Source organism: Piliocolobus tephrosceles, chromosome 9, assembly GCF_002776525.5.
Source record: "Piliocolobus tephrosceles isolate RC106 chromosome 9, ASM277652v3, whole genome shotgun sequence".
NCBI classification, from domain to species: domain Eukaryota; kingdom Metazoa; phylum Chordata; class Mammalia; order Primates; family Cercopithecidae; genus Piliocolobus; species Piliocolobus tephrosceles.
This window is the reverse complement of record NC_045442.1, coordinates 103,397,051-103,409,864: the sequence shown is the minus strand read 5'-3', so window position 1 is coordinate 103,409,864 and position 12,814 is coordinate 103,397,051. Positions and strand designations below refer to the sequence as shown.

General features: G+C 36.6%; 1 protein-coding gene across 4 annotated transcripts in view; it reads right to left on the bottom strand.

Annotated features, from left to right (window-relative positions):
- Positions 1 to 12,814, bottom strand: part of MPP7 (membrane palmitoylated protein 7) — a 254,323-nt gene that overhangs the window by 4,371 nt on the left and 237,138 nt on the right. For all 4 annotated transcript variants that reach the window (XM_023194630.3, XM_023194629.3, XM_023194632.3 and 1 more), the window contains 4 exons: positions 12,196 to 12,276; positions 4,010 to 4,103; positions 2,849 to 2,957; positions 843 to 986 (listed from right to left, as the gene is read on the bottom strand). In XM_023194630.3, coding sequence (XP_023050398.1) covers positions 843 to 986; positions 2,849 to 2,957; positions 4,010 to 4,103; positions 12,196 to 12,276 — 428 coding nt within the window. The remainder of the gene's footprint in view (positions 1 to 842; positions 987 to 2,848; positions 2,958 to 4,009; positions 4,104 to 12,195; positions 12,277 to 12,814) is intronic.

The following is a 12,814-nucleotide window of genomic DNA, read 5'->3' as shown; positions in this document are numbered from 1 at the left end:
GAAGCCATTATAGTCATGAATATACCACAATCATCATTTCCAATAACACTCATAGAAAATACAAAAATTATTGCTGATAAATATTGGTCTACTTATCCTGTCCCCAAAACAGTGATTTTCTTTTGCTGTGCTAAATATAATTATTGACAAAGAGAGAAGCAAGGCAAAGTATTAAATTTTTCATTTGGACTCTTAATGAGTAACAGTAACTCATGGTATTTTTAGCTTTAAAAATAAGGCTGCTCTGAAAGTTGGTCTAGATGTTATACAAATGTTCAGACTACAATAGTATGAAATGTATGCATAACAGCATACAAAATAGTTTTGAGTCAAAAGAATATGAAGATCCATTCACCGAAACACAAAAAGTGTAACTGTTCAAAAGGTACATACCTAAATACAATTATTTCACTGATTTTTTTTATCTATTATACTTTTCCCGAGTACATGCAGCTGTATATATGTTTTCATATATACAACTGTACCTTACATTGTATCTACTGCTTACATCTTATCTCCAAGCTTTTTGTGGTTGTTGTTGAGACAGGGTCTCACTGTCCCTGAGGCTGTAGTGCAGTGGTGTGATCTCAGCTCACTGCACTCTCAGTCTCCTAAGGTTCTTGTGATCTTCCCACCTCTGCCTCCCAAGTAGCTGGGACTACAGGTGTGCAACCATCATGCCTGGCTAATTTTCATATTTTTTGTAGAGATGGGGTTTCACCATGTTGGCCAGGTTGGTCTTGAACTCCCGGACTCAAGTGATCCTCCTGCTTCAGCCTCCCAAAGTGCTGGGATTACAGGTGTGAGCCGCCACACCTGGCCCCAAGCATCACTATACTTACTGTGAAGGGCTTTGCAGCACCTTGGTCATCTCTGCTTGAAATAATCTTTGCATTTTTTCTTGTTTCTCTCAAACGCTCTATTGATGGAGGCTTTATAAATATCACATAGGGCTTAAATTCTAGTGTCCTTAAATGCTTCACTGTCTACAAGGAAGAAAAGAAAGTTTTCTCACATTTCTCCATAGCATCATGAATTACTGAATTTTCTTTCTAAGGAGAAAATTCCTCAAAATTATTCTTTAATTAAGGTCAGTAGTCCTTTCAATATACTATTATTCAATTAACTGTTGACAATTAAATGTAACATTTCTGAAAAGAAGCTGGGGAATGTAACTTGGCATTTAAAAATGTTCTGAAATACATCATAATTAACATTGAACAGAAGTGACTAAAAATATCACAAAACTGGTTTTTAGATCAAATACCCCGAAGGTGTGATGAGTTAAATAACCCTCTGTCCACGAATGTCTTCCAACCATCCCTTTTGAGCCCCTTCCTGATTTCAGGCAGGAGTTCTCTTTCGCCCTGTCCTTCAGAGTGCCCTACAAGGGCAGCCTCCTGCTCTCCATGATGCCTGTCCACATTCCTTCATCAAATCGTTGATGTTCTGTACTCTATACTTCTGGGGACCCATCTATAATCAAGGGTGAGAGTTGAAAGTTATTCTTCATGAGCTGATACTACACTGTGGGAGTCTGAGAGCAACTGGACCCGGGACACCGGCAGAGAGGCTCTGCAGAAGCAGGACTGTCCCATTCACTGTTGTGCCTGATATGGTTTGGATCTGTGTCCGCACCCAAATCTCATGTTGTAATGTAATCCCCACTGCTGGCGGTGCAGCCTGGTGGGAGGTGACTGAACCACAGGGGCAGTTTCCTGGGGTTTAATACCATCCCCCTTGGTGCTGTCATCACAATAGTCAGTTCCTGTGAGACCTGGTTGTTTAAAAGTGTGTGGCACTGCACTCCTCTCTCTCTCTCTTCCTCCTGCTCTGGCCATGTGAAGTGCTCACCCCTCCTTTGCCTTCCGCCAGAAACTTCTGTAAGTTTCCTGAGGCCTCCCCAGAGCTGAGCAGATACCAGCATCATGCTTCCTGTACAGTCTGCAGAGCCGTGAGCCAATTAAACCTTTTTTTTCTTTTTTTTTAAATAAATTACCCAGTCTCAGGTATTTCTTCATAGCAGTGCAATAAGGGACTGACACAGTGCCCAAGTCAGAAGGCAGCTTTCCTGATTCTTGAAACCCTTTTACTCCAGATTCATCCTCCTTTACAGGCGCAAAGGGCTTCTGCAGGTCATTCTAGCATTGGGAGGTTTTGCACCCCAGAGTACAGCTATCAGTGGGAGGAGAAACCATGGTCCCTGGGGGATGAGGAAAATGCTATGGACTGGTGATCTACTAGAAGATGTATGGTTTGATAGGGAATTGAATGGCTTCATCCACTGAAATTCTCAGTTCAGAATGTTCACAACGGAGTTTCCAGGATGACAGATGCAGATACGGCAACACAATGGGGCTTTCATTCAGTACATTTCCTGCAAAATGCCCTTCAGTTCTAGTGGAGGGTTATTTGCTAGGATATATACAGAACTCAAGTCAAAGACTTGGAACCAAAATGTCCATTGTTAAAAATTATAGACACTGATACTAATACATAACACATAAGAATACATTATGCATGTAACAATGTGATGTATTATTAAAAAAATACAGAATATATAGAAATATCTAAGAGTTCCTTTACTTGACAATAACTGAATATAAATAAGAGTTACAAACACAGGTCTTGCAGCTTCCTCCACTTCTCTTTCTAATAATATTATGGGCTTTTCTTTTTTTCCACCAAACATGTCTCAAATTACATTTAAATGCTTTCGCCATCTCAGAAAAGCCACATATAGCCAAAAGTGGGTTGACTTTTTATTTATTTCATATTGAAATGCTCACATGAGGTGCTGTAGATGACATGGGTCAGGAGGGTATTGAATAGTTCATTGTTTACTTACATGAGGCTGAACATCCAACAAACAAACTTTGTTTTTAGCAAGGACAGACCGAACTGAGTCTATGCTTGTGCCGTAATAGTTGTTTTTATATTCTCCATATTCAATAAACCTGTAAAAAATTAGATGCATCAGAATCATTTGTGAATTTAAAAAAATTATAGGTGGCAAGTTAAATTCATAGGTAAAAGACATTTCTGCTGAACATGTAATTTTTTTAAACTGTGTTTAATAATATAAACAGAGCCAAGTATTTCAAAATGTCAGTTTTTAAAAAATCTTTTATTTTACATTTTCAAATCAGTAACACTTGCTTAAATTACACTTACACAGAAAAAAAGTACTTTAGTCTAGTAGGGCTCTAATGTTTTCCATCACCCCCTTTTTTTTCAGAACTAATGCAATGCAATAAAACGGTGAATAAGCCAAACAATAGAAACTACTGGAATTTCATTGCACGCTACAGAGTAACCCAGCCCGGCTTCAGAACTAGAGGCACTGGGTGGTGGCTAATGGAGCCAGGGCAGCCGATCATGTGCTATAAAAACACAATCACTGCTCCAAACGCGAAAAAAGCATTTCGATGTTTCAATAAAATCCCATAATCCTGCATTAAAACACATATTGCTTCTGATGCCCTAAAATATTCGTGCCTCAGCAGATGGAAAACCTGGGCAGGGGGCACTGGGGTGGGCTTGGAGCTAGCTAGAGGAGATGGTACCAGCAAGTTTATTATCATCATTTCAATTTTTTGAAGAGCCAATGAGAGAATGAGATGCAGGTGTGTGAAGCAGACGCTGGAGCTAGTGATATACTACCCAGTTGTTCATTAGTTTTTGAAGTAAAATTCAATCCAAATTATATGTTAAGATTCAATTAGTGGGCCAGAAGGAGGTCAGAATAAGACACTTACAACCTTCCTTCATTCTGCAAAACAGTGTCTACACATTTTATAGAAATGAAGCAAATCCAGCTTACTAAAAAATTAGAGGTGAAGATTAACAATAATTACCAACCAAATGATTGCCTTTTCAACTGTTTCAAATATTATTATGATAATTAAAATACACTTAAAATGGAGGAGAACTCTCAGTTGTCTAAAACTGGACAAGCGTGTGCTTATAAAAAACAGTCACATGAAAATTCTCAAAAGTATCCACATACTTGTTATTTTGTACATCTGTCTCAAACAAATGCTTGGAAATGAAAATGTATTCAACACCATCACTCTCCTGGCTTCTTCTTGCTCTGGTAGTATCTATGATTTAATGAAAAGGAGTTGAGAAAAGCCCATATCAGCCACCTTAAGGAAAATACTAAAAAAGAAATCAAATGTATTTAATTAGTTTTTTCAACAGGAGTTAAAAATGTATTTAAAAAGCAAATTAGCTCATAAAATATGGTAAGCTGTTATAAATCCAGATTTTCCACTGTTATGAAAATTATATTGATTTGAAGATGGATTAAAAAGTTAATTGCATTGTATGTCTCTGCTATTATTCGCTGTTTTGAAGGCTCTGTAACCTGATATAAGAGTGGTATTTAAACTCCTGAGGAAAAAAACCTTTTTTTTGCAAATAATATGCTTATTATCTTTATTGATCTTTATTCATTAAAGCAAATCTATTAACCACTAAGTTGTTAGGTAAACTCTGAAACTGTTTGACTCTCTTCCTCTCATGGAACATAGTGGGTATGCCATCAAAGTTTTGTTTTACCAGTCAAGTGAAGCCAAATACTTCTGCATGCTACTCATTCCTCCTTTGCAAAGTGATACATAGCATCATCTTAGAATACTATTGAACTTCTAACCTTTCAGTAATCTTGCCTAATTATTTATTAATGAGCTAAAATAGAGCAGAAAATATAGGATTCATTAAAACGACAACAAGAACAAAGCCCAAGGCACTCCAGTGCTGACGTGGCAAATGTAAACCCACTACAGACCATCCTTCCTGCAGATCCCAACTAAAAACTATGGATGCTAAGAAACGACCTGAACACTTTGAAAATAAGTAAAGCAGGTAGACTGTAGAGGGGAGTCAAACTGCATGGGGAGGAGTTTAACTTTATTTTCCTCTTAGCTTTGCCCCAAGGGTGGGAACCCTTCAAGGAGCAGCATGGTAGAATCTGCAGCTAAATGTCAATAGAAGCTCTAACGTTTTGGTGCAAAGAACCGGGGGGGTGGGGCAGTGGGAGAAAAAGTCCCTGTGGGTTGAAAAGTGTGGAGGAAATCCAGGAGACAAGAAAGCCGGAGAAGAAAATACTTTAATTCTGTGTATGAGTCAACAATAGTCTAAGAATCCCCTCTGTGCTATATACATGCAGTTCAAACTCAAACTAGCATGGCAAAGGCCTCATGAAGTGAACTGAGAGTGGGATGTACAGGTCTCAGCCTAACCCCTGAATAACAGTAGCACAAAACATATCTAAGCCAATGAAGAAAAGGCATAAAGAACTGAGCTGAGATCTGAACCACACACACAAGTCTTAGACTAATCCTTGCACCCTAACAGACCCAAATCAATATAACAAAGGTAAGTGAGATAAAAGAAGCTGGAAGCTAAAATATAAAAACATCAACACTCTGCAGAATATTGTAACAAGACCTAGTGTTAATACAACATCATATTCACAATGTCCAAAATGCAATCTGAAATTATTCAACATGAAAGAATGAAAAAAAAGAAATGACCAATTTTCAAGGGGAAAGATAACAGATGGCAACCCTGAATGACCTGGAAGTTAGATTAGACAAAGTCTTTCAAGCAGGTACCATAACTATGCTTGAAAAGGTAAGGGAAAATATACTTGAACTGAACAAAAATATAAATTCTTAGCAGAGGAACAGAAACTATAAAGAAAAAACAAATAGAAATTGTAGAACTGAAAAATAAAAATATCCAAGAGAAACAAATCACTAGATGGGCCCAATAATATATAGATAGAACTCCAGGGACCTAGGAGAAAACATATATGTCACAGGAGTACTAGAAGGATAGGAAAGAAGAAATTGGGGCAGAAAAATATGTTTGAAAAAATAAAGGCCCCAAACTTCTATAATTTGGTGAAATACATAAACTTACCAATTTCAGCAGCTCAGCAAATCCCAAACAGGATACACTCAGAAGGGAAAAATAATGCATACACACATGATAATCAAACTATTAAAAGCCAAAGATAAGTAAAAAATCTCAAAGCAGCTAGGAAAAAACACAGAACACATAAGTGAATAATGATTTAAACTGTCACAGATTTCTTATTATAAATCATAAAAATAAGAAATCAATAAAATAATATCTTTAAAGCACTGAAGGAAAAGACTTAATCAAAATGTGTTTCAAGAATAAAGGCAAAGAAACTAATAGCATTCACAGCCGACTGTTCTGAAAGAAATATTCAAGGAATTTTTTTAGGCTAAAGAGAAATGATAAGAAGGAAACTTCTATATTCAGGAATGAAGAAAGAATAAATAATTGTGTAAATGTAAAAGTCTACTTTTTTCCTCTTAAGTTTACTAAGACATATATGACTCTTTTAAAGAAAAGTTATAATATTGTCTGATAGAGTTTTCAATGTATGCAAATATCATAATACATTTGACACCTAAAACAAAAAGATTAGGCTGGGGGAAAGGGTCTTAAATGACTTCCAGGTTTCTGTATTTTATGTGAAATGACACCAAGTTAAACTGCAAGCAGATCATGAATGGTTAGATATGCATACTTTAATATTTAGAGCAACCAGTAAAAACCTAATCCAGAGATACTACCAGGGAGTCAACAGGTAGATTAAAATGGAAACTAAAAAACACTAAAATAATCCAAAAGAAGACAGAAAAAGAAGAAAAATACAATAAAACACAGAAGAGACACACAGAAAACAAATAATAAAATAGTAACTTAAATTCAATCATTTCCATAATTTAGTAAATACACACACACACACACACACCCAAAGGTTGGCTTAACATTAGAAAAGCAGTAGAATTCACAACATTAAGAGAATAATGGCAGACAAAACAATCATCTCAATGTATGCAGAGAAAGCATCTTTTAAAAACTTCGACACCATTCGCGACAATCTCAGCAAACTAGGAGTAACAGGAATGTCCTCAAATTGATAAAGCCAACGTTATGTTAATGGTAAAAGATGGAGCTGTTTTCCCCTGAGATCAGGATCAAGGCAAGTCTGCTAAGTAACAACACTTGAAAATAACTTGAAATGGGTCAAGACCTAAATATAAAACCTAAAACTGTAAAACTTCCAGAAGAAAACAGGAGAATGTCTTTGCAACCTTGAGAGAGCAAATAACTTTTACATAGAGCAGAAAAATTATAAAACATAAAAGAAAAAAATGATAAATTAGATTTCATCAAAATTAAACTTTTGCTTTTTAAAAGACACCATTAAAAAAAAATGAAAAGGTCAGCCACAGACTGCAAGGAAATTATGTGTAACACATTTATCAGATGAAGAACATGTATCCAAGAGTATGTAAAGAACTCTCAAAACTCAGTAACGAGACAAACAGTCCACTTTTTAAAAATGGGCCAGGCACAGTGCCTCACACCTGTAATCTCACACTTTGGGAGGCTGAGGCAGGTGGATCACTATTTGCTAGTGTTCCTTCAGCAAATAGTAGGCCTAAGTAAAAAGTATTGTTGAAAATCAAAATTGAGAATTTTCGGTGCATTGATTTCTTTCTTATGGACAGAGAAAATACTGCCTTTATTCAATTATGATGGCAGGACACTTCGGTTGAAAATCTGCAACACATGGTTGAAAGATCACTTCCCTGACACACGGCATCCCACAGCAGGGTTAAAATATTTTTAGAACCACATCAAGGGGTAATTGAACAAGACATTTATGACATTGCCACATGCATTTAAAAGGTAATGTGTCTACAACCAAATTGTTTGCTTATCATAATCAACCTGAATTACCTAGGTCTGATGTTATTTTACTGATGAAGAATGTCAGTGCCTAATTGTAATGAGTTCCAGAGGAACCTCATGAACTCATTTACAATGAGGAATCCCGAATAAGAGATCTGAAATTCTTATGGGAAGATTCCAAGGGAAAGATGTGCCTATTAACCACAAGGCAGGCAGGACTTCGTCACAGTTCACTGAGTACCCACTGTGTAGACCAGTTAAGGCAAAATAGAAAACAAAATAGGAGTCCTCTTCCCACTTCCCCAAAATATGCCAAAATAGCTGCCCTGGGGAGACAGGAAAAAAAAATTTTAACTGGTACCCTAGTTATAACACCTTTTTTAAAAAAAGAAAAAGAAAATTCAAGTGAAGTATCCTATGGACAAAGAAGTTGTCTAGAACATGGATGCTGTAAAACCTACAAAAATACAAAAACTGCAATACACATCTTTCTGAGAACCACAGAAAGTGATTAATAGATGTGGTTGACTTAGAATGCCCAAATTCTAGACTACACAGATTTTGGAATCCATCAAGTATTTGATGTCTACTGTAATACTTCTTGTTACCTATTTTATTTTAATTTAATGCGCAAGAGATCCTTTTGACTGGTTGTATTAATAGTCATTCAGATTTATTGATGATGACCTATATAGCCTTAAAACAATGTTGATGTTGCTTTTCAAGGAGGAAATTTCCCACAGGCTGGGCATGGTGGCTCACACCTGTAATCTCAGCACTTTGGGAGGCTGAGGCAGGAGGATCACCTGAAGCCAGGAGTTTGAGATTAGCCTGGACAATGTAGTGAGACTCCATCTCTACAATCAATCAATCAATAAGAAACTTCCCACAGAGGAGCAAAAGGCAGAAAACAAGGGTTTCAGCCACCACTTTCTTGAAAAGCAACTTTGAGTGTTTAATATTATTACAAGGATAATTTTTAAACATTTCATATAGCTCATTCAGCCATTTTAGCTCGAGTACCTGATTTAGCATCCATTTAAATAATTTTTAAAAATTAAGGTAATTACAAATTCACAAGTAGTTACAAAAATAGTACAGAGATGTCCTATTTAAAATCACTTAGCTTCCTCTTGAAATATTTACATAACTATAGCACTTTAGGAAAACCAGAAAATCAGCAAACTACAGTTAATAAACTATTATTTCTTTTCAAGATTTAAAAGCCTGAGTATGATACAATAACTCATATATACACATTAAAGTGTATATATCTTCCTTACTTTTCACACGTTTAACACCCCCATGTAGCCAGCACTCTAACAAGAAGCAGAAAATTGCTAGCACCCCAGAATCACCTCTTGGGTTCCCATTCTAACCCAACTCCTTGAGATTTCTAACAGCACATATGAATGTTGCCTTTATTGCAATTATAAAAATGAAATCATACTGTCTCATTCATTCTCTTGTATCTGCCTCCTTTTGTTCAACACATTTGCGAGATTCATTCTTACCGTTGCATGCAGTTGCAGATTATTCATTCTCATTGCATTACAGTATTACATTGTATGCATGCACTATACTTCTCCATTCTGCTTATCCGTTCAAATGATAAGCATTGGGGTAGTTTTCAGTTCTGAGCACTTATGAATAATGGCTAAGAATATCTCAGTACGTGTCTTTTGGTGAATGTACTTAGGCATTTCCATTGGGTGTACAGTAGGACCAGGATTGCTGGGTCAAGGGTATATGTTTGCTCAGCTTTGGTGGCCACTGCTGCTTAGTTTTCTAAAATGATTGTGTTGATTTACATTCCCATCAGCAATGTGCAGGAGTTCCTTTACTCCATAACATTTTCTGGTGGATATGTAATACATGCTTTCAAAAAGAGAATTATAGAAATAAACATCAAACAATACTGGTGGTATAATCAAAGCAATCACTTTTCTCCAATATTCAAGACTCTGCCCAAAGTATTTTAGAAAGCAAAACTATCTGAAATTCTAAAATTACTCTTAAAATATACTCTTCTTTAATTAATTAAATCACAGTGGTTTGATGCTGTATTTTCCAAACATGTCTGATATCAAGAATCACCTGCTATATAAATACAGATTTTTGGGCATATCTTCTTGTAGAACTCTAAGAGATTCTTATCCTCAGGCAAGCCTGCGAAACATTACTACATGAAGATCTTTTGACATTAACATCTGTCTAAAAGTAAATCAGGGTGAAAAGTAACTGCTTTGGGGATTTCTTTGGAGAGTCCCAGCCCCACAACTTTTCTGTAATATTGTCAACTTCTATAACAACTTCAGAGGCAAACATTTAAACAGCTGGGTAAATTGAGGCTACAGTGTGTTTGTTGCCCTAGGTCCTTCCATAATATCACATCTCTCATAGGGTATTACATGGGATAGATTGCCTTATGGATATTTCTCATCTTCAAAAGAAGTCAGTTTTGACTACTTGGTGGAATACAACAAAGATAGTCTGCAGTTTTAAAGGACTGCTGGTGTTAAATAGGAGGAAGAACATGAGAATTGGTATCAAAAAACCTGGTTTCGACTCCAAGTGCACCCATCATCTATGAAACCCAAGTCAACATATCCTTTCCATCCCTATCTCCTTCTCTGTGAAATAGAGATAATATCAACCATCTTATACTTGACTGGCAAGGCTACAAAAATTAAGACAAAGGAGATGAATACACAGTAGGAAGTCTAAAAATTTGTTTTTTTCTTTGTAATCTGTTTTTGCATCTTCTAGGTCTCTTCTATAATTGCTCACCTGTAAGCTTAAAAATCATTTTGTAAAATTTTCTAACAACTTATATATCGGAATTCAGCTTTTGTAAGAGAGGTGAATAACTATGGGGGAAAAAAAAAGAAACTGCCTCGTTCCACATTTTCATTAACTTTCATCTCTGTTGGTAGAAAACAGCAGTCCTATAACTTATGACTGAAAATGATTACAAACAATAATTTGGAAAAATGTAGTAAAAAGAAGGAACTTGAGGTCACAGAAAACTATAATTTTTAAATAAAGTTGAACTCTTCCAAAACTAGAGAACATCGCTAAGGGCAATATACAAGTAAATTTTTTAAAACAGTACTAAAACCGCTTGAAAAGGCCAACATTTCAATTTAGCCTTTTAGACAGCTTTCTAATATCAACATATTAAGTAGTCAAATGGCTTTTATTCTGCAGATCAAAATGTTTCAAGCATCACATTTCATTTGTAAGAATGCCTACAAAAACTACTTTTATAAAAATAAATCTAATTCTGTGTACTGAAAAGAAGCTTACCATATTTAAACTATATAGCCACGAAAAGCCCATTTAACACTATCTGCCAGTTACTGCATATAAAAAGTAATTAAGAAAGGTTTATATTATAGTAAGTCTCCTTCAGCTCTCTGTGATTTGATTCTTCTAATCTTAAAGCTGGTAAAAACCTCTGGAAAACATTAGCACTTATTTTAGGAAACAGAATTGTTAGACTTTTATTTAGAAGAAAATTTGTAAGTAATAATTTGATGTCATATGTGTACTAAAATTCACCGTAAAAACCTAAGAGTAGGGAAGCTGTGATTAACAAATATTCTGCCAAAAATCTGTGTAATTTAGGGGAAATCCTTCAACCACTTTGCCTTGGTTTCCTCTTCTGTAATATGGGGATAATGTCACTATATACTTCTTGGAGCAGCTGGGAGGTCTAGATGAGTGAGTGTTCAGAACAGTGCTTGATACCATACGTGCTTGGGAAATATTAAGCAATCATTATTAATGAGTACAAAAAGAAAACAGTTACAAAGAATGAAGATGTACTATTTGATAGCACAACAGGGTCACTATAGTCAATAAATAGACAACTTAATTGTATATTTTAAAATAATGAATGTAATTGGATTGTTTGTAACTTAAAGGATAAATGCTTGAGGGAATGGATACCGCATTCTCCATGATGTGCTTATTTCAGCATTTCATTCCTGTATCAAAACATCTCGGCCGGGCGTGGTGGTTCCCGCCTGTAATCCCAGCACTCTGGGAGGCCAAGGCAGATGGATCACGAGGTCAAGAGATCGAGACCATCGCAGCTAACATAGCGAAACCCTGTCTTTACTTAAAGCACAAAAAATTAGCTGGGTGTGGTCGCCTGTGCCTGTACTCCCGGCTACTCGGGAGGCTGTGGCAGGAGAATCGCTTGAACCCAAGACGCAGAGATTGCAGTGAGCTGAGATCGCGCCACTGCACTCCAGCCTGGCAACAGAGCGAGACTCCGTCTCAGAAAGAAAAAAACCTCATGTACCCCATAAATATATACACCTACCATATACCCACAAAAATTTTAAAAACAAGTTAAAAAATTTTTGTAAATAATTTTTTTTCAAACTTTTAAATTATTGTAAGTGTAGTCGTGGGAACACCGAATAGCGCAGAACTCACGGGGCACCGTCACGCCATAGTGCTGGGTGTCACTGATCAGCAGCTTTCGTTTCAGTTCATTCAGCCCTACTCCCACAGGACCTGAAAAACAGATAACAGAACTCCATTATCGAAAAAACATCACATAAACATTTCTGTAACTGACATAAGTCTCTAAGACAGACTGAAAACATGGATCCAGCTTTGTATCCTAAGAGATTATTTCCTGTTAACTCAAACTTAAGAAAACGCTAGATTTCTTTTGTTGCTTTTTTACTTTTTCAATTGAAATCCTCAGCTTTTCCTCCAAAAGGATAGAAAGATTTATATTTAAATGAGATACATTCAAGAGTATTCAGGCTGGGCGCGGTGGCTCACGCCTGTAATCCCAGCACTTTGGGAGGCAGAGTTGGGCAGATTACCAGGTCAGGAGATCAAGACCATCCTGGCTAATACGGTGAAACCCCATCTCTACTAAAAATACAAAAAAAAAAAATTAGCTGAGCATAGTGGCGGGCGCCTATAGTCCCAGCTACTCGGGAGGTTGAGGCAGGAGAATGGCGTGAACCCAGGAGGCGGAGCTTGCAGTGAGCTGAGATCACACCACTGCACTCCAGCCTGGGCGACAGAGCGAGACTCC